The sequence below is a fragment of the Tursiops truncatus genome, chromosome 9 (genome assembly GCF_011762595.2).
Source record: "Tursiops truncatus isolate mTurTru1 chromosome 9, mTurTru1.mat.Y, whole genome shotgun sequence".
NCBI classification, from domain to species: Eukaryota; Metazoa; Chordata; class Mammalia; order Artiodactyla; family Delphinidae; genus Tursiops; species Tursiops truncatus.
The window spans coordinates 100182156-100205011 of NC_047042.1; the positions used below are offsets into that span (position 1 = coordinate 100182156).

Genomic DNA, 22856 nt, shown 5'->3' on the forward strand with positions numbered 1-22856 from the left:
GTGCTTAACAATTTTCTCTTCCAGGGAAGAAGAGTAATGGCAGTGTCTTCCTCATCAAAAACATTTACTAAAGCCCTGTTTTTTGTGTCCCAACCTCACTACACAATTCTGTGAAGTGTGGATTCTTACTATCCTCATTTTAGTTTTGATGAAAAGGAAGATTCAGAGAGATTAAGTAACCTTCCCCACAGTGATGAGTGGGGCAGCGATGTCAATGAGGCTGTTCCAGAGGTTCCACGCTGTTATATGTCTCATTATACCTTAAAATTAACTCAAGCCTTTTAGATGAAAAATATAATGAAGACAATTTTCTTAGAATTTATGTACTAAAACTATTTATTCCAATCTTTATTTAAAAATAGTTGGGGGCTTCCCTGGTGGCGCAGTGGTTGAGAGTCTGCCTGCCGATGCAGGGGACACGGGTTCGTGCCCTGGTCCGGGAAGATCCCACATGCCGCGGAGCGGCTGGGACCGTGAGCCATGGCCGCTGAGCCTGCGCTCCGCAAAAACTTTTTGCATCCTAAAACAAAAGATGTATCTTAATTAAGAAGTTTCATACATTTTTTTAAACATCTTTATTGGAGTATAATTGCTTTACAATGGTGTGTTAGTTTCTGCTTTATAACAAAGTGAATCAGTTATACATATACATATGTTCCCATATCTCTTCCCTCTTGCATCACCCTCCCTCTCACCCTCCCTATCCCACCCCTCTAGGTGGTCACAAAGCACTGAGCTGATCTCCCTGTGCTATGAGGCTGCTTCCCCCTAGCTATCTATTTTACGTTTGGTAGTGTATATATGTCCATGCCACTCTCTCGCTTTGTCACAGCTTACCCTTCCCCCTCGCCATATCCTCAAGTCCATTCTCTAGTAGGTCTGTGTCTTTATTCCCGTCTTACCCCTAGGTTCTTCATGACCTTTTATTTTTTTTCTTAGATTCCATATATATGTGTTAGCATACGGTATTTGTTTTTCTCTTTCTGACTGAATTCACTCTGTATGACAGACTCTAGGTCCATCCACCTCACTACAAATAACTCCATTTCTTTTTATGGCTGAATACTATTCCATTGTATATATGTGCCGCATCTTCTTTATCCATTCATCTGTTGATGGACACTTAGGTTGCTTCCATGTCCTGGCTACTGTAAATAGAGCTGAAATGAACATTTTGGTACATGACTCTTTTTGAATTATGGTTTTCTCAGGGTATGTGCCTGAGTAGTGGGATTGCTGGGTCGTATGGTAGTTCTATTTATAGTTTTTTAAGGAACCTCCATACTGTTCTCCATAGTGGCTGTATCAATTTACATTCCCACCAACAGTGCAAGAGGGTTCCCTTTTCTCCACACCCTCTCCAGCATTTATTGATTCTAGATTTTTTGATGATGGCCATTCTGACTTCATACATTTTTTTAAATGGATGGCTTGTGGGAAGCTGCTGCACAGCACAGGGAGATCAGCTCGGTGATTTGTGACCACCTAGAGGGGTGGGATAGGGAGGGTGGGAGGGAGGCTCAAGAGGGAGGAGACATGGGGATATATGTATGCATATGGCTGATTCACTTTGTTGTACAGCAGAAACTAATACAACATTGTAAATAAAGCATTTATACTCCAATAAAGATGTGAAAAAAATAAATAAAAAGAAAAAAAAGTTTCATACATTTTTATATCTAAATGTTAAAGCAAAGCAACACCTGGTCACTGACCAAGAGAAAGTCTATATGGTTCAAAATATCTGGCAAAACGTTACTTACTCTAATTAAATACTTCACAGAAACGTTACTGCTTTGATGAAAACACTGCCCCTAGAATTACCAAATGCATCAACATAACAAGATTATATTTTGCAAATTATTTATCAAACACTGTACCTTAATATCTGAGTACTACCATCATTTGGAACATATGCTTTTTAATTTTTTACTCAGCTTTTGATTCGTCTGTTACCCCCTGGCTCCACTACAGCCCTGGTGTGGAATAATCTCATAATCCCAAAAGCACTCACTGGCTGTCACCCTCAGTCAACTTATGACACCGCCTGAAGGAAGGACCATCACCTCTACTTCTTCAAAGTGCTCAGCAGAAGGGCTAACAACACACCTGATGACTAACAGATCAGTGTACCTGAGTGATATACACATGATGCTGAAGGAGCAGGGGTTCCGATTCTCAGGTGCATATTTTAAAGTACGTACAGAATTAAATTTAGCATTCCCTTCTATTTTGACTATGCTCAGCAAACTACAATATTATCAGCACTACTGTGACTTTGCACCAATAGAACTCACATTATTTTCATAGCAAAAGTTGTTGCACATACCTAATAGGTCATTTAAGTTCATCACTATTTTGAAATTATGGTAGTTATTAGACTTACTGCCAAATTTATTAATGCATTAGAGAAGCACCATATGCTGTAACTTTTATATTTAAGTTAACTATATTTCAAATATAATTGATTTCCTCTGTAAAACCAATGTTTTTGGTTTTGCATTAAAATATTCTGAGGAGTTCAGGCTTCACTGGGATGTCAAAAAAGTTCAAGACATAAAAAAGTTAAGAAGCCCCGTGACACAGAAATAGTGTTAACAGACATTGTGCAATAATGAAAATCAGGACTTCCCTGGTGGTGCAGTGGTTGAGAATCCACCTGCCAGTGCACGGGACACAGGTTCAAGCCCTGGTCCAGGAAGATCTCACATGCCGCGGAGCAACTAAGCCTCTCTGCCACAACTACTGAGTCTGCGCTCTAGAGCCCACAAGCCAAAACTACTGAAGCCCGCACGCCTAGAGCCTGTGCTCTGCAACAAGAGAAGCCACCGCAATGAGAAGCCCGTGCACTGCAACCAAGAGTAGCCCCCGCTCACCACAACTAGAGAAAGCCCGTGTGCAGCAACGAAGACCCAATGCAGCCAAAACTAAATAATAAATAATTTTTTTAAAAAAACTGAGGAGCCTTCTAGAATAAGCTCTCACTGCCAAGAATGGTCAATTTGAACATCGCTAAGGTTAACAGCTGCAACAGACTAAGAAACACATCAAATGTATTTAAAAAAAAATAATAAAATAATGAAAATCACTAGAAACTACAATCTCTTCTTTGATCTCAACAATGCTTCTTGGAATTCCCTGGTGATGCAGTGGTTAAGAATCCTCCTGCCAATGCAGGCGACACGGGTTCCATCCCTGGTCCGGGAAGATCCCACATGTTGCAGAGCAGCTAAGCCCGTGCGCCACAACTACTGAGCCTGCGCTCTAGGGCCCGCGAGCCACAACTATTGAGCCCGCGTGCCTAGAGCCCGTGCTCCGCAACAAGAGAAGCCACCGCAATGAGAAGCCTGCGCACCGCAACGAAGAGTAGCCCCCGCTCATCGCAACTAGAGAAAGCCCGTGCGCAGCAACAAAGACCTGACGCAGACATAAATAAATAAATTAATTTAAAAAACAAACAAACAAAATGCTTCTTAACCATTTCCAAAGTATCTCAACAAAGCACCTTTAAGGATTCCCAATTTATTTGAAAGATCATGTTTATCATAAATTCATGTAGATTTCATATTCAATTCCATAATCATCCACATTCAACAAGATAATTAAGCTAAATTGAGGCTCTATGCCTACTCTATTGAAAGAGGTTCTCAAACAGCAATGTGCGTAAGAATTGCCCATGGCGCTCACTAAAACTACAGACATACAAGCACCATTTCCAGATATTCTGATTCAGTAGGTTTGTGGTTGAGTAAATGAACCTGCATTTTTTAAAAAAACTACCACATAATTCTGATGATGGTCCATGAGCAAAACTTAAGAAACACTACCTGTGGTTATTTAATACCCCTTAGGGGGTGTAAATACCTAATTTCAGAAATCCAGATACTCAAATAACTCATAATCTTCTCTAATGTATAATTTTCCATTTTTTCTGCTAATAGTGGAAAGGCTTACAAAGTTTCCAAATGCTAACTTTCAAATGTCCTCTGATGGAATAAAAAATAGTCCCAGGCTGAAATAAACTACCTTTTGTTCTCAGCACAGAACAGTTTACTTTCTGTTTTCCTGCCTATCCTTCCATCCTCACCTATTCAGGATGAAGCAACTCTGTCCCATGCAGCTTCTGGGTAGCATTAACTATTCTAAAGGTATGCAAACAGGCATACACTTCAATACTTTGGATTTCCTGCTTAATCAAGTCAATCTTTCAAACCATTCTATGGTGTTTTATTATGTTTACCCTGAAACGAATGGAAACTTAACCTTTACATTTGTACAGCATTTTGCATTTGATCATATTCAGCTGACATCACAACCAACTGAAATATTTATTGTTCATATTCCTAGAATACAAGTTTTGAGTTACTATACGCTCCTTCTAGTAACCAGTAATAATTGCATGCACTTCTTGATGCACAGTAAGAATGAGAAACATCTTCACCTACCTGTTCATAACCATTGGTGGCATGCCCATATTGTTTTGTGCCATTACTTTATTTATGCCTTTAAGGGCCACCATTTTGGCTTTCATTATAGGATCTGTAATTGCATCAAAATCTAAAGGAGAAATATATTTTAAAGTTACTTATTTCATAGTATTTGGTTCAAGTGACACTAAAAGGTAACATAACTATCACAAACATTACGTAACTTACAGACTCTTATTCCTTATTATTTAATAATCACTCTTATAGGTCCTATACCAGGTAAGGAAGGAATTATGAGATGGCAAGAACCTCATCCTGAATTTAATCCCACCTAAGTGATCCACACTTTTAATACGTTAGTACTGCAAGAATCAAAACAAGGTGCTTGTCAAATGTAAGAGAGATTATACCAGTAATCTAAAGCAATGCAATTCCTTTCACCCAAACTTTCACAATTCTAAGCAGAATTGCTTCTTTAGTAATGTTCCATCATGAATGAGAATTTGCAGTTATTACCAATACTAAGGAATTCCACTAAATTGGTTATTGCTCTTTATGAGAAAAATGTATCAATTTCTTACAAGAAACATAGGCTACTGACAAAAGACCTCTTTGCATATAAATAAAAAAGAAATGGACCAATATGATGGAATTGGTAATGTACGAAGGACAGGTCGTCAGTTTTACTGTTTAGAAGAAAGCATTCCTTGGACATGTGTCCTTTGATTGCTAATTCTTTCTCTTAGAGGCACTCAGGTATTTTTTACTGCATTGCTGTTCTATTGGGGGGGGGGGGGGCGTTCCCCAAATTAGTAAGCTATTGGAAGTTAAAGAGCTTCATATAACAACAAAAAAAATGCCAAGCATTCATTGTGCATAATAGGACAGTAAGAAGTTTACTCCTAGCAGAGTTGCTTTAAATTCACCTTTCAGTGACTCTGAAAATACATGGTAATAATGGTTAGAAGTCAGGAACTAAAAAAGATTTATTTCTATTAAACAATCCCATAAAAGACAGACTTGAGAAAGTCTGAAACTCAGAGTTTTGAATCTCTTGATGTACCTGGGAGGAATCTAAAACTCTTAATCACGTTCATTTCAAAGCTGAAGGAGGAACAGAAATACAACCCTCAGTGCTCTAGTCCACATGTAATTTAATACACAAATCTTGTAAGCACTGCATCCCACCCCATGCCCACAGTAGTTATTTCTGAAACTCCGAGGAATTCCTACCGATATTAGGGAAGAACGGTTCAGACCGCTGACGGATCATGGCTTGCATCTGTCTTTGCTGTTGCTGTTCTTGTCTCTCTTGATCCAAAAGGTCCTGCAGAAGTAGAGGCTGCTCCTCCAGAAGGAGGGGCCTCTCTCTATTCTGCTGGGCGGCCGTCTGAGGGACCATCAGCTGCTGGGGCCCAGACATGCCACTGGCAGCAGACTGACTTGTCAGAGGTACAGTCTGATTCACAGGCTTTCCTGTTCCAAAACTGCGATGCACTGTTGGCTGACCCTGAATGAATCCTGGACTCACCTGCACACCCTGAGGGAAAGTATGGTTTAATCTAGGGACTACTGTCACATTAGAATTCAAGGTATTATCCAAAGCATGACCAGGCGGTGTCATTAGAGGGGGAGGCAAACTTGACACATGACTGGACGGTGAGGCCGGCAAAGTTGGTGGTGGAGACCCCAATGGCCTAACGTCTGAATTATCAGATTTTTCATTAGCAAGTAGACTTGAGAGAACTGGAGTTGACCCAGGTATGCTGCAAGAGTTTATCACACCTTCAGCAGGCAGCTGCGTGGACCCACGAACACTTGTGCTGGAGCCAGCCGTTTCTCGATTAGTTCTTTTCTCAAGTAGATCTGCATCACAGGACTGCAAAGAAGCTTGTTCCCCATCATTCGCGTCTGTCTGAGCAGGGGCCTGTGGGCAGGGAGCGTCAACAGCATCTTTACCCTCGTCACTTTTCTCACTTTCACATTTGGTTTCCCCTTTAGAATCTGGAGACAGTACTTCTGTTTTAATCTCACTGCTGACAGTGGATTTTTTCCAAGGAGAATGTTTATCAGCAGGAACCATACTTTTGTCATCCTGCTCCTTTTTTGGGGGTTCAACAGATACACACTGATTATCTAACTTATCATCAATTGGAACATTAAGATCCAGTTCCTCGTTAAACATGCTTTTCTTATCTTCCAGGTCAAGTTCTGGATCTGTATATGCAATGATATCAAATTCTCCTGACCTTAAGAGGTCATCCAGGTTGGGATCATTAGTTTCCAAATTACCTAAAGTATCCAATTCATCTCCCTTGCCATCCTCTGTATCGAGATTTAAATTTTCAAGATCTTCATCATCTAAGTCTTTGACTTCAACCCCCTCGAGGTCTTTAACATCTAGTTCTTTGACAGATGGGTCATCAGAATCAAGCTTTTCTTCGAGACCACCAGAAGACTGGGTGGTTATCTGCAAATTATCAGATGTTGTTTCAGCTGGTGTAGATGTTGACAAAGGGGCCTCTGAAAACTCACCACCTACGGGGTGGCTCAGAGGCCTCATGACCACAGAAGATGAATGGACAGGGTGGCTCTGCTCTGGCTGAGATGGCGGCACTTGTTCCAAATCTGGATGCACAGGCAGCTGATGAGGGAGACCTTGGGAAGGTCGTCTCATGGGGTCTGTGTGCCTAGGGCCTGGAAAGTCTGGCCGGGGAATGAAGTTTCCATGTCTTGGATGAGAAGGTGCCTCTATAACATTGCCAGGAGAAGCAGGGAAGGGCATCCGAGGCCTTCCATCAGGGGTCCTGTGCCTCAATTCAATAAATGCTTGGCCCAGTATGTTGTGCTGCTGAACTGACAGGCTCTGTGGCGAAAAATGTGGAGGAAGTCCGCCTGGATTATTCGTTTGTGAGTTATTTAAAGGCCTGGGCATATCTACAGACATAGATCTTCTCAGCTGTGGAGGAACTCCAGATCCTTGTATTTGCTGAGGAGGTACAAGGAAGCGTTCCTGACTTGACAAGGTACCGTGACTACCTCCTGGAAATCCAAATCTAAAAGAAGACATTAAAAAAGCATATCGTCAATATAAAGTATTATTCTGAATTGAGTTAGGTTGATAAAAAGGAAAAGTTTTAGATTAAACGCAGATACAAAATTAATGTTGCCAAATACAATGACGTAGCAAAAAGAAAATAATCACCATTAGCAGCTACTTATAAAGTATCTATACGCAAGTAAATATTTGCCAAGTACCCTATAATAAATACCATATCCGAGCTCTAAAGGCATATGATCTAACAGATAACACAGACAAAGACAAAGCAAAGCCACCAAGCAGATGGAATCAGGTGCTTAGAAATCAGCAGATACGACTGGAGTTGCAAAGGAGTCCATTTCTTTCTTCTATATCTAGGGAGGCTATGATACGGAGGAAGCTGATTTGGGGGGATGCTTGAATGAAGGCAGGACGTCTAATGAAGTGTACTAGAGAGACTTTATAGGCCTCTGCAGATGAGAAGACAAAGGCATGATGCCTGGACAGGTTAACCTATTATTTGCTAAAAAGGAATGAGGACTGGGGGTAGTAAGACAAAGAATGATAGGCATTATCTGCAAAGATTCAGTAAATGAATAAATTATACAAATACTTTTATTTATATTGTACCTCATTCTAGAAAAAACTAAAGGCAATTTACAAATAAATACAAAACAGAGCAACAGAGAAAAACCTGCAAGCAAGATTACTCTACCCAGCAAGGATCTCATTCAGATTTGATGGAGAAATTAGAACCTTTACAGACAAGCAAAAGCTAAAAGAGTTCAGCACCACCAAACCAGCTTTACAACAAATGCTCAAGGAACGTCCCTAGGCAAGAAACACAAGAGAAGGAAAAGATCTAAAATAATAAACCCAAAACAATTAAGAAAATGGGAATAGGAACATAGATATCGATAATTACCTTAAATGTTAATGGACTAAATGCTCCCACCAAAAGACACAGATTGGCTGAATGCATACAAAAACAAGACCCATATATATGCTGTCTACAAGAGACCCACTTCAGACCTAGAGACACAACAGACTGAAAGTAAGGGGATGGAAAAAGATATTCCATGCAAATGGAAGCCAAAAGAAAGCTGGAGTAGCAATTCTCATATCAGACAAAATAGACTTTAAAATAAAGACTATTAGAAGAGACAAAGAAGGACACTACATAATGATCAAGGGATCAACCCAAGAAGAAGATATAACAATTGTAAATATTTATGCACCCAACATAGGAGCACCTCAATACATAAGGCAAATACTAACAGCCATAAAAGGGGAAATCGACAGTAACACATTCATAGTAGGGGACTTTAACACCCCACTTTCACCAATGGACAGATCATCCAAAATGAAAATAAATAAGGAAACACAAGCTTTAAATGAGACATTAAACAAGATGGACTTAATTGATATTTATAGGACATTCCATCCAAAAACAACAGAATACACATTTTTCTCAAGTGCTCATGGAACATTCTCCAGGATAGATCATATGTTAGGTCACAAATCAAGTCTTGGTAAATTTAAGAAAATTGAATCAAGTACCTTTTCTGACCACAACGCTATGAGACTAGATATCAATTACAGGAAAATATCTGTAAAAAATACAAACACATGGAGGCTAAACAATACACTACTTAACAATGAAGTGATCACTGAAGAAATTAAAAAATACCTAGAAACAAATGACAATGGAGACACGACGACCCAAAACCTATGGGATGCAGCAAAAACAGTTCTAAGAGGGAAGTTTATAGCAATACAAGCTCACCTTAAGAAACAGGAAACACCTCGAATAAACAACTTAAACTTGCACCTAAAGCAATTAGAGAAGGAAGAACAAAAAAACCCCAAAGTTAGCAGAAGGAAAGAAATCATAAAAATCAGATCAGAAATAAATGAAAAAGAAATGAAGGAAACGATAGCAAAGATCAATAAAACTAAAAGCTGATTCTTTGAGAAGATAAACAAAATTGATAAACCATTAGCCAGACTCATCAAGAAAAAAAGGGAGAAGACTCAAATCAATAGAATTAGAAATGAAAAAGGAGAAGTAACAACTGACACTGCAGAAATACAAAAGATCATGAGAGATTACTACAAGCAACTCTATGCCAATAAAATGGACAACCTGGAAGAAATGGACAAATTCTTAGAAATGCACAACCTGCCAAGACTGAATCAGGAAGAAATAGAAAATATGAACAGACCAATCACAAGCACTGAAATTGAAACTCTGATTAAAAATCTTCCAATAAACAAAAGCCCAGGACCAGATGGCTTCACAGGCGAATTCTATCAAACATTTAGAGAAGAGCTAACACCTATCCTTCTCAAACTCTTCCAAAATATAGCAGAGGGAGGAACACTCCCAAATTCATTCTATGAGGCCACCATCACCTTGATACCAAAACCAGACAAGGATGTCACAAAGAAAGAAACTACAGGCCAATATCACTGATGAACATAGATGCAAAAATCCTCAACAAACTACTAGCAAACAGAATCCAAGAGCACATTAAAAGGATCATACACCATGATCAAGTGGGGTTTATCCCAGGAATGCAAGGATTCTTCAATATACGCAAATCAACGTGATATACCATATTAACAAATTGAAGAAGAAAAACCATATGATCATCTCAATAGATGCAGAGAAAGCTTTCGACAAAATTCAACACCCATTTATGATAAAAACCCTCCAGAAAGCAGGCATAGAGGGAACTTTCTTCAACATAATAAAGGCCATATATGACAAACCCACAGCCAACAGCGTCCTCAATGGTGAAAAACTGAAAGCATTTCCACTAAGATCAGGAACAAGACAAGGTTGCCCACTCCCACCACTCTTATTCAACATAGTTTTGGAAGTTTTAGCCACAGCAATCAGAGAAGAAAAGGAAATAAAAGGAATCCAAATCAGAAAAGAAGAAATAAAGCTGTCACTGTTTGTAGATGACATGATACTATACACAGAGGATCCTAAAGATGCTACCAGAAAACTACTAGAGCTAATCAATGAATTTGGTAAAGTAGCAGGATACAAAATTAATGCACAGAAATCTCTGGCATTCCTATACACTAATGATGAAAAACCTGAAAGTGAAATCAAGAAAACACTCCCATTTACCATTGCAACAAAAAGAATAAAGTATCTAGGAATAAACCTACCGAAGGAGACAAAAGACCTGTATGCAGAAAATTATAAGACATTGATGAAAGAAATTAAAGATGACACAAATAGATGGTGAGATATACCATGTTCTTGGATTGGAAGAATCAACATTGTGAAAATGACTCTACTACCCAAAGCAATCTACAGATTCAATGCAATCCCTATCAAACTACCACTGGCATTTTTCACAGAACTAGAACAAAAAATTCACAATTTGTATGGAAACACAAAAGACCCCAAATAGCCAAAGCAATCTTGAGAATGAAAAACGGAGCTGGAGGAATCAGGCTCCCTGACTTCAGACTGTACTACAAAGCTACAGTAATCAAGACAGTATGGCACTGGCACAAAAACAGAAAGATAGATCAATGGAACAGGATAGAAAGCACAGGGATGAACCCACGCACATATGGTCACCTTATCTTTGATAAAGGAGGCAGAAATGTACAGTGGCGAAAGGACAGCCTCTTCAATAAGTGGTGCTGGGAAAACTGGACAGGTACATGTAAAAGTATGAGATTAGATCACTCCCCAACACCATACACAAAAATAAGCTCAAAATGGATTAAAGACATAAATGTAAGGCCAGAAACTATCAAACTCTTAGAGGAAAACATAGGCAGAACACTCTATGACATAAATCACAGCAAGATCCTTTTTGACCCACCTCCTAGAGAAATGGAAATAAAAACAAAAATAAACAAATGGGACCTAATGAAACTTCAAAGCTTTTGCACAGCAAAGGAAACCATAAACAAGACCAAAAGACAACCCTCAGAATGGGAGAAAATATTTGCGAATGAAGCAACGGACAAAGGATTAATTTCCAAAATTTATAAGCAGCTCATGCAGCTCAATAACAAAAATACAAACAACCCAATCCATAAATGGGCAGAAGACCTAAACAGACATTTCTCCAAAGAAGATATACAGACTGCCAACAAACACATGAAAGGATGCTCAACATCATTAATCATTAGAGAAATGCAAATCAAAACTACAATGAGATATCATCTCACACCAGTCAGAATGGCCATCATCAAAAAATCTACAAACAATAAATGCTGGAGAGGGTGTGGAGAAAAGGGAACACTCTTGCACTGCTGGTGGGAATGTGAATTGGTACAGCCACTATGGAGAACAGTATGGAGGTTCCTTAAAAAACTAAAAATGACCCAGTAAATGACCCAGTAATCCCACTACTAGGCATATACCCTGAGAAAACCATAATTCAAAAAGAGTCATGTACCAAAATGTTCATTGCAGCTCTATTTACAGTAGCCAGGACATGGAAGCAAGCTAAGTGTCCAACATCGGATGAATGGATAAAGAAGGTGTGGCACATATATACAATGGAATATTACTCAGCCATAAAAAAATGAAATTGATCTATCTGTAATGAGGTGGATAGACCTATAATCTGTCATACAGAGTGAAGTAAGGCAGAAAGAGAAAGACAAATACCATATGCTAACACATATATATGGAATTTAAGGAAAAAAAAATGTCATGAAGAACCCAGGGGTAAGACAGGAATAAAGACACAGACCTACTAGAGAATGGACTTGAGTATATGGGGAGGGGGAAGGGTAAGCTGTGACAAAGCGAGAGAGTGGCATGGACATATATGCACTACCAAAGGTAAGGTAGATATCTAGTGGGAAGCAGCCGCATAGCACAGGGATATCAGCTAGGTGCTTTGTGACCGCCTGGAGAGGTGGGATAGGGAGGGTGGGAGGGAGGGAGATGGAAGAGGGAAGAGATATGGGAACATATGTATATGTATAACTGATTCATTTTGTTATAAAGCAGAAACAAAGAAACAAAAAAAAGATAGCAGACTGCGTATGTCTGACAATCTTTAAAAATCCTACCAGGATTACCACAAAAAATCTGAAGATTGACTCCAAAATTCCAACCTTTTTGTTTCTAAAAGTATTTCCTTTGGAATTTAATTTGCTTACAATAATAAAATTGTAATGTAATTTTTTCCAAAAAAAAAACCAAAAAAAAAAAATAGCAACAGGCAAAAGGAGAAAGAGAAAAGGAAAACAAGGGTAAACCTTTAACATGGAGGTAGGTATTAGACTAAAAACTATACCTGATAAAATGAAAAGCATATGTTAAAGAAATATTACTATGTTATAATATAATCCTTATTATAACTCAGGCCTACATTTGGCTTTGATGGTTCTACTAGCCACTTCAAAGGTGGAAACCACTCATCACAAAAAATTCCTACAGGAAAACATCCTTTCAATTTTGAAATTTCCACAAATATTTACCATGTAAATTAAAATTAAAAATCTAAGGAGAGAATAATTCTCACTCATCACATCACAGTAGGCTTTGAAGGAATAGGGCAGTTACATTTTAAAGGTTTGACTGGTAGGATAAACTCCATCGCTGTGGCTGTGACGTAAGGCTAGTACAGTCAGTATTTAATAACAAACGGAGTGCTTTTACACTCTGTTGGGTACTGAGGGGTTTAAAGAAAAACCCACGACCTCTCATTAGTGAAAAATAATGTTGATCATATCTCAAAGGAATCAAAAAGTAAAAAACAGCATAAACTTCTTGATTAAGAGTAATTTCAAAGAATATATATACATATGTATATATATACACACATATATATATATGACACTGAATCCCTTTGCTGTACACGTGAAACTAACACAACATTGTTAATTAACTATACAATTAAAAAATGGTCCCAAACAAAATAATTTCAGTCATGCATATTCCCTTCTATTAGCTATTTAAATGTCAAGAAACTAAACGCATTACCTAAATCCATGAGGTCTCATCCCCATACCAGTAACATCAGGAGTACAGGGTCCACGCGGGTCTTTTGGGAAAGCAGCATATCTAGGTCCTAGAGGAGGGCCAATGGAGGACCCGATGCTCCCAGGATAGGGCGGGGGAGGCCTAGTAAAAGCCTGGCTGGCACTCTCCGGCTGCCAGTGCTGCAGGGGCCCCGGATGAGGCACTGCTCCTGGGGCCTGTGACCCTTTCTCCTGTCGACCTGCCAGCTTCTTCTGCTGTTGCTGCTGGAGGATGATTTCACGTAACTTCTGTCGCTGAACGGAAAGAAACAAAAAATGACCGGGACTTTTTAAAAAGTAATAGCTTTTTAAGTCTCAATGCTTCGGATTCTTGACTATGGTAATGTTTAAAATACCATAATATTTCAAAGTATGATAAAACACTAGCTACACTTAAATATTCAATCGGTTATAAAAAATAAAGTGATGATTTGGGTCCTTTTCCTTGCCATACAACTATCACAAAACTGAACCTTTCATATTTAAGAATTCCCCTACCAACTCATGAAAACTGAAATTAGATAAAAGAATAAGCCCAATTCATCAGTGTTGATTTTACCAATTTCATTTTTCTTCTTCGCAGTATGACCAATTCTACAGAAAAGATTGACTTTAACAGCTGTACATAAATTACTCAATTTGATAAGATGAACAGCATTCTCAAATAACACACTTAAAACATCTGAGAACATTCAACCTGTTTACCTGTCTCAGTTTCTCTGTATCTGCTTGAGACATGTTTGCAGTGCTCTGTGTATCGGTGACTCCTGAGGTCGGTACAGGTCCGGGAAGCTGGGACACACCGGAGAACTGCTGGCCTTGAGAATTCATGGGTGAGCTGGAAGGTGCACTGAAGCTCCCCTCTGATCTAGGCCGTGGCTGATCAGCGACATCGTGGGCAACCTGACTTGTTCCGAAAGAGTCAGACTGAGATCTCGGAGTCATGGGAGTCTGATCATAGGGGTCACGAGGGGCAGATGGGGAGACACGGCTAAAAGTGTCTGAAAGACCAGGTCCAGGTGGCCTGGGTGTTTGGGAACACGCATCAGGTGGCCTTACCAAAGGGCCAGGTAAGGCTGCTCCTCGATTTTGTGCTGCCTGCAGGAAAGGATCCTGATTTGGCATGAGGACTGGTCTTGTCATTGAGGACCTAATAAAACCCTCTGAAATCCTTGGCCTCGGTATTGCTGGTGGTTGAGAGTAAGGAACAGAAATTCCAGGTCTCGGTGTTCCAGGAGGGTGAGCACGTGGGTCAGAACGTCTCTGATTAGCTGCAGATGTAACAAATAAGTCTGCTTGTGCAGACGGCCTTGGGGCTGGTGGCTGCTGACTATACGGACCGATGGTGGTGGGCCGGGGAGTTCCAGGAGGTTGAGAATAGGGGTCTGGATTGGAGCGAGATGTTCCTGGGGGCTGGGAATAGGAATCTACAATAGGACGTGGAGTTCCTGGAGGTTGGGAATATGGGTCCTGAGATGTTGGCCTTGATATGGTTCCAGGCTGGGGAAAAGCCCTTGAAGGATGAGCAAAGGATTCATTCATTGCTGGATGTGGGGTGACGGGAGGCTGGCTATATGGATCACTTGACTGGTTATGAGAAAAGTTATCTACAGGTCGTGGTGTCAAAGCAGGCCTTTCATAAGGGTCAACAGACAATCGCCTCGGTGCCTGTGACACTGACCCATAAGGGTCCTGGGAGGATGGGGGCGGCTGCATTGGAGCTTTAAAAGGTCCGGGACCACTATCAAGAGGTGCAGGTGTCAACAAGGGTCGAGCATATGGATCAGGTATCCGTTGTCTTTGAAACGCATCTGCCCTAGGCGACGGTTTAGTAAAGTGGTCATTGGTTCCAGACGCTAGAGGACCTTTTGCAGTTTGTTCCGAAACTACAGGAGACCGGGGCAGGCCTAAGGGTTTGGGAAACGGATCTGTCATCACAGGCCTAGGTGTGTCTGGAGGCTTTGCATAGGGGTCACTACTTGCTGTGGAGGAAGAACATAGATCTCTGACTGGGGATGGCCTACTTGCTGTTGTCTCGCTCATCTGAGTGGGCCTAGATACGGACGGTAAAGGTGCACAGTTTTCCACCAGTGCAGAATTTCTTCTGGAAAAACCATGGCCCCCAGCAGGTGGTCTTGGGGTACCAACCATTTTCGCATAAGGATCCGCTGGAGATGGCGGCCGGGAGTTAGAAGATCCAGGGGAAAACATCTGTGGGGAAGGCGGCTGAGAAGCCTGAGCCTGTGACAGACTCTCTGGGATGGAGATCCGGGACGGCGCCGGAGGAGGGGGTGGAGCTTGCGGTTTTACAAACACGTCATCTGATGGCGCGGAAGTGGGGGTGCCAGGCAGCTGCTTTGCAAACAGGTCTTTATGGAAGGGCTGTGCAGGAGACGTATTTCCATTGCCAGGCTGCGGGGTCATGGGGCTCTGGATGCCGCCACTCGGCGTGTCCGAGCCAGACTGCCCCAGAAGAGGCTGAGGGCCCAGCTGCTGCTGCTGCTGCTGCTGCTGCTGCTGCTGCTGTTGCTGCTGCTGCTGCTGCTGTTGCTGCTCGTTCTTCACCTGCTCCAGCTTCTGGGTGGCTTCAATCTTAGCCTGCTGCTTACTTTTCTGCCGCATTTGCTGTTGGAATAGGAAAGAAAAAAACAATCATACGGCTAAGGAAGAATATAGCTGTCACGGGGCAGGGGGGAACAGCAACAGAAAATTTATTCGTTTGATGTCGTCAGTTTCCAGATTGCTCCCCTATTGTAAATTCCTCAAGAGGAGAGACTATTATTCATCACAGTATACCGAATGTCTACGGCAGCATATCGTTTATAATATTTATTAAAACTTCCCAAAATCAACTTAAATATATTTTACTGAGAAAGGAAAGTCTATTTTAAATCAAATTTTTATATTGTAGTAAGAACTATAGCTGAAACTATATCATAAACAGCTCTTTTCTCAAAAAGCAAATTCTTCTAAATTAATTAATTTATTTATCTTTTTATTTTTGGCCGCGTTGGGTCTTCGTTGCTGGGTGGGCTTTCTCTGGTTGCGGCGAGCGGGGGGCTACTCTTCATTGCGGTGCGCGGGCTTCTCATCGCGGTGGCTTCTCTTGTTGTGGAGCACGGGCTCTAGGCAGGCGGGCTCAGTAGTTGTGGCTCGTGGGCTCTAGAGCGCAGTCTCAGTAGTTGTGGCGCATGGGCTTAGTTGCTCCATGGTATGTGGAATCTTCCTGGACCAGGGCTCGAACCCATGTCCCCTGCATTGGCAGGCGGATTCTTAACCACTGCACCACTAGGGAAGTCCTAAAAAGCCAATTCTTAAAGAAACGGAAACACACACCTGTCTGAATTTCCATTCCTGTTCATGTTCCGATTCTCTTTGCTTTAGTGGATCTTTAAAAAGATCTGAATCAATACGAGAGCTGGGATCGATGCTATCTTGCTGCTGCTGCCTTTTCATGGAATCATTTGACATCTGTACTTTATTAATGCGTAAAGCAGCTCTGTTATCTCTGGCTTTTTGCTTTGAAAAAAGGAGAAGAAAATTATCTCCCAGTATATGTTAAAATTAAATAAAACTATGGCAAATTTTATCATACAAAAGCAAGAAAAAGTTGGGTTAAATAGTTGTAAACAGTTGAAATATTAATCTTGAGAACTTACAGCCTCTTGTGTGAAAAGATCTGGACACTACCCCACTTTTCCCTTTTATAAGGCATGTTTCAACTGAAGACATATTTCCATCTCTCTATTTGAACCAGGCTAGAGAACCCAGGTGTAATCTAATATTTTCAATCCTAATTTTTGTAACAGACTCTTCAAAAATGGAACGATTAATATCTCTCTCAATTTAGAGAAAAGGAAAATACCAAATCAATCCTCCAAATCTAAAATCTGGAACCTGAAGCTTAACGTTAAAAAAAGAAAAATCATTGAGAAATATTAAAAATATCCTGCCATTACCTCTGCCAGTCAAGGTAAAACAAAGCAAAGCATCATCAACACATCCCCCCACCAAAATTTTCTGCTTGATCCAAGCAGTCATTATCACTGACAGTATGTCTGCTGAAGATCAAAGTAGAAAATAAGTACATGTATTTTTCAAAACGGTAATGCAGATATCATATGCTTTCAAATGAAAGCAAGGATTTGGATCCAGTTGACAATCTTAATTTGGCTCTTTGGGAGAAAATAAGTCACCATCTGAACTGTGAATCTTATAAAATACCCTAATAATTCCTGGCCAAGTCCATGTTTCAAAAGCTCCTTAAAGGTGTCCAGGTATACCTCTTTCAAAATCCTCTACTAAACCTAATACAAAAAGAGCTTATTGTGGAAGAAACTGAGGCACATTAATGTGGCTGCAAAATGTAGTACTCTTTCAAAGAGATAAAACAATTTAAAAGTGAAATGAGTTAAACACGCTCCTAGGATAAGTGATTTCAATCTTCAACATACTGGTTCTATTAACCAGCTTATGAAAATGTCACCCTCTATATTAAGACATCATGAGTTAGGAAAACACTATAAAACAAAGCTGTTTATTAGTTGTACAAGTATTTAACATATGTTTTTTGGAATGGGAAATCTTTTTATGAACCTAAGACGATAATAATAAGATTCACGTATTGTATCTGAAGGCATGATACATGTGAGTTTTTTTAAATACCACGTATGGTGCTCTTTCCTGTGAGCTTGCTTTTCTCCACAGCTTGGCAATTTGCTTCACTCTAGTAGTCCAGTCTGCAACAAAAGAACACAGTAGACACATTCACAGAACCACGGTAATGATGCGTCTTAATCAAAAGGTTGATAAACTGCTAACAGTTAAACTTATTCTGCCCATATTTTCATAAATGATAGTCCTGTATTTAGTTCTTTGTATGGTATAAAGTTCCTGGCACACAGCAGACCAAACATATTTCTGAATGGAGTGCTGCCTCATTAACAATCTCACCGGTGGAGCTGGGAAGTTTTTAAATCAAAGTTCTAAGCAGCCAAGATAAAGTTAAGCCAAACATAATAACTTCCCTCAACCATGAAAGATGCTACCAGGACCAAAGCTAAACGTTTTGGAAAACATCTGTACTCAAGAGAATTCTATCAAGTTGACCAAAAGGAAGTAATCATTATTAAAAATAAGCATCTCATCAGCACTTGTGCACAACAAAGATACGGAAAAGCAATGATTTCAAGCCCCTTCTATGAACTCAGTGTCAGGACAGTACACAAAATGAAATGTGGGTGAGATCAACAGTTAGCAATAAATGTAGAAATGCTTTTGTCCATATTTATAAACAGAAAGCTCTGAAATAGCCAGTGAAAATGGAAATCAGCTGCAGACCAACAGCCTTAACATGGTATTTCATGAGGTTCTAGAATCACACAGTACATCTATTAAAGAAAATCACTTTAAAAAAAAGGAAACCTACAGCTCCAATCTAAGGACAATTTTTACACTGACACTAAGTGACTTAATAGAACCAGATATACTCATCTCTAAGCAGCAAATAAAACTGTGGTTAAAAAAACACACACACAAAAAAAACCCTTGAAGAATGTGTATACTGCTTTAACAGACAGCCCTGCATTAAACCACTGACTTTTCTTGTTAGATAAGGTAGCATTTATTTCTATGAATAATATATAAAGTACTACAAGGTGGCCAAACCAAAAAAGACAGGGGTCATCCATAAAAAATCCACTTTTAAGTACTCCTCTAGTAATTTAAAAGAGCTATATGACAGCTGGGAAACTATTGCAAGACAAAGCTTAAGTGACCTTTTCAAATCCTAGTTTGTCTTGCAACATGAACTCAAGATACTAAATGAGCATTTGCTTACAAATATTCTGTAAGTAACATTATTCCAAATGTTTCATCCTCTTGCTAATGAGAATTTTCAAAAATGGTACCACTGTACCATCTGCTTTTTTCAAATGGGCTAGACAGTTGGGAAGAAGGGGAAATAATTCCGAGTTAGTTTCAATGTGAACAATACTTAGAATGGAGTCTGATTTAGCCTAACTTAATACTTCTGATTAAATGATAAGCTTTTTATTCTAGGAATTTTCTTGTACAATTACACATATAACACAACACTGACTTCCATGTATTTAAAAAGACTGCTAGGAGCTGGAATCACTTCATTAATTGAAATTAACTTCTGGAAAATATGCAAATCGGTACCGGGCTTAGGACTAAGAAAATGCAAGATGTTTCTAGATATCTAGGGAATCTTCACATTGTGCAGAGTCACACTAGATAAAAATTAATGGTGATACACAGGCTCTCTGTTATAGTGAGACAAGAACAAAAAAAGCCTGTGCCGTGTGGGAAAGCTGGTCACATGTAAGCAGTGATATATCCGTGACTTACCTGGGAATTCTTCCTTTAGGTTGGGGAAATTAATATTTGTGTAGAGAACTGGTGCTACTGTTGCCATTTCACCCAGGGCCTCCTCTTTCTCCCACTTGAGTGTGCTTCTCTGGGCATTTGACATTGTATCATTTTCTCCTTCCACAGTGGGAGCTGATGATGTCCAAGAGCCGTTAGGGTCACTTGCCATTGGATTAAATGCTGGATTTTTATCCCTGGCAAATAATAAACAACTTTACTTCATAAACATAAAATAACTTTCTAAGTACTATGGTCAAGTACAGTTTCATTAAACCTATTATTACAAAATAGCTAAAATGTTTGATGATTTTTCGCAAAGATCACAATGAGTGCAACACACTAACACTGTGCACGATCACCCAGACCAATAACCATTCATATAACAAAAAAGATTTACGTTTCCGTAGAACGTGGAGGCTTTTAAATACCTGGCATCAGTGTAGGGGGGCTGCGCTACAGCAGGGAAGGTTCCCAGTCCACTTCCAGGAGGCAAAGAATTATGTGCGAGATGAGGACTAGGTCCGATAAGGCCATTCACGAGTGGCATCCGTGAAAAAACATCTTAAAAGAAGAAAGCAGCAATTTTTGCATATTATTAAAAAATAATTAAAAAGCGGCGGAAATATTTTTAAATAAAAATTCGTAACACTACTTAAAAGTAGGATTTTCCCCCCAATATTATACTGTAAAATATCGCTTAAAGAGTGACTAGGTTATAAAATTTTGAAATATGGACTCTGTAATTCTGTTTACTTCATTATGGTATAATAGAAGTAGCATGTGTTTTGGAGTCTGACGGCCCTGAGCTTGAATCTTAATTCTGCTACTTGTTACAAGCAGAATCAATCACTGTTTCTATAAAATGAAGGTATTCTATAATGTAACTGGCACACTGTATGTGCAGTTTTCAGCACAGTGCCTGCTATGCAGTAAGTATGCAGTACATATGAGCTCTAAAAAAAGAATCAGGGCTTCTCTGGTGGCACAGTGTTTGGGAGTCCACCTGCCGATGCAGGGGACATGGGTTCGTGCCCCGATCCAGGAAGATCCCACATGCCGCGGAGCGGCTGGGCCCATAAGCCATGGTTGCTGAGCCTGCGTGTCCAGAGCCTGTGCTCCGCAACGGGAGAGGCCACAGCAGTGAGAGGCCCGCGTACCACAAAAAAATAAAAATAAATAAAAAAAGAATCAATCTCAACAAATGCTAGTGAGTTGTATCAAACATTCTTTTTCACTCAAAATTTACAAACAGATGTCCCTTATATGAAAAATACACCTATTACTCTCAAATTGACACTTTCTCTAAAGTAGTTTGGAACAACAAGCAATATTTCATCTACCATTATAAATTGGATGACTACTGTAAAAATAAATAATTTCTGGTTTTGACCTAATTTTCATTACTTGCAGTTTCAGCCCCCAAATGTATTTTAATTCTCATTCCAGTACCTTCACATCTTCTTTCTAAATAGACATTAGGCAAACCATAATAAGACCACCTTGTGTTTCTCCAAACTCTCCACAAGCATATAACTCCAACCCCTATTGCGATCATCTATTTTCCTAAACGATTTGGAAATAAGCCAACTGTCCTTAACCAAGCAGTTTTCCAGCAAAAAAAACAAACGAACAAAAAACCCACCTTTTTTTGGTGTACCTTCAAAAACCCCTTCCATAAACTTACAGTGGTAATCATTTCACGACGTATGTCAAATCACTATGCTGTACACCCTGAACTATGCAGTGCTGTATGTCAACTATATCTCAATAAAACTGGAAGGTGGGGAGAAAACCCTTCCAATTTAAAGACATAATAAATACACGGCCTCTACTTACGTCGTAACACTCAGAACAACACTAGGAGATCCACATCACCAGTTAATTATACAAATGAAAATCAGTTACAAAGTTGGTTAATACTGGGCACACCTGGTATAGTGACACACAACTCCTAACCCAACCACTTGCCAAGCTATTAGAAAAAATAACGAAGTGTCCTGCCCACATAATGTTCTACACTACATAATGTCCTTTCAGCCAAACCAGACCCTCCGTTACGACCCTCAAGCTCGTCTGAGGACACTGGGGCTGACTGCCCGCAGCTTTTCAGGCTTTGTCTCAAGGACGGTGGTCCTGGAATCATCTGACTTCCAGGTTAGGGCTTCTCCTGCAGAACGGCAGAGCTGGGCCCACTGGATCTGGACTCCACAACAAGTGTCTCAGGACACTTAAGTTCACTCCAAGGATCGGATTAAGAAGCAAGATTTCTGCACTTATTCCAAGTAGAATGCTACTTCTATTTTTTAACTTTAGAGAAAAGTAGGTTCCACTAAGGAATATGATATTTTATTGAAAAATATTAAATGCCTTTCATGTAGTTAGGATAAAGAAAAGCTCCCTTCCTGGTAGTGAGAATGTGATCTATCCTGGAGCTATCAGCACTGACTACTGTACCTGCAATACGACTAGACTGAAACCTTACATAACAATAGCTATTACTCATTAGCAATTTAGTATATGCCTGGCACTGTTCCAAAACCTTTACATGTGTTAATTAACTCTTTGGTCCTCACAACCAGGCCATGAAATGGGTTATTACGTGTAGCTCCATTTATGCAAAAAGACCCAGAGAAATTAAATAACTTAAGTACACATAAATAGATGCAAAGCATTTTCCCTTTGTTATTATTTTAACTAGGAGGTGGTCTTTTTCCCATTCTCTCAAGTCTACCATACCTGGTCACACTAGTATCTTTTTCAAGGCATAAACCATGGTAAGAATTGCAAAGTCACTTCATGGAACTTTCACCTAAAGTGATTTCAAGTTACTGTCTCAATCTTCTTGAAATTTCCCTTCTCCGCTTTCTGACCTTCTGTAAAAGTGTCAACACATCACACTCTGCCCTTCTCCTCATCGCTCCTACTAAGTTGTTCCACTGAAGATCACAGCAATCTCACCATCCAGTGAAACAGTGCCT

At 39.9% G+C, this 22856-nt stretch overlaps 1 protein-coding gene across 8 annotated transcripts in view; it reads right to left on the reverse strand.

The window, feature by feature from the left end:
- KMT2C (lysine methyltransferase 2C) overlaps positions 1-22856 on the reverse strand; it is a 294243-nt gene that overhangs the window by 33249 nt on the left and 238138 nt on the right. For all 8 annotated transcript variants that reach the window (XM_033863531.2, XM_033863536.2, XM_033863533.2 and 5 more), the window contains 8 exons: positions 20307-20439; positions 19858-20072; positions 18151-18224; positions 16822-17004; positions 14191-16110; positions 13448-13740; positions 5661-7483; positions 4446-4557 (listed from right to left, as the gene is read on the reverse strand). In XM_033863531.2, coding sequence (XP_033719422.1) covers positions 4446-4557; positions 5661-7483; positions 13448-13740; positions 14191-16110; positions 16822-17004; positions 18151-18224; positions 19858-20072; positions 20307-20439 — 4753 coding nt within the window. The remainder of the gene's footprint in view (positions 1-4445; positions 4558-5660; positions 7484-13447; positions 13741-14190; positions 16111-16821; positions 17005-18150; positions 18225-19857; positions 20073-20306; positions 20440-22856) is intronic.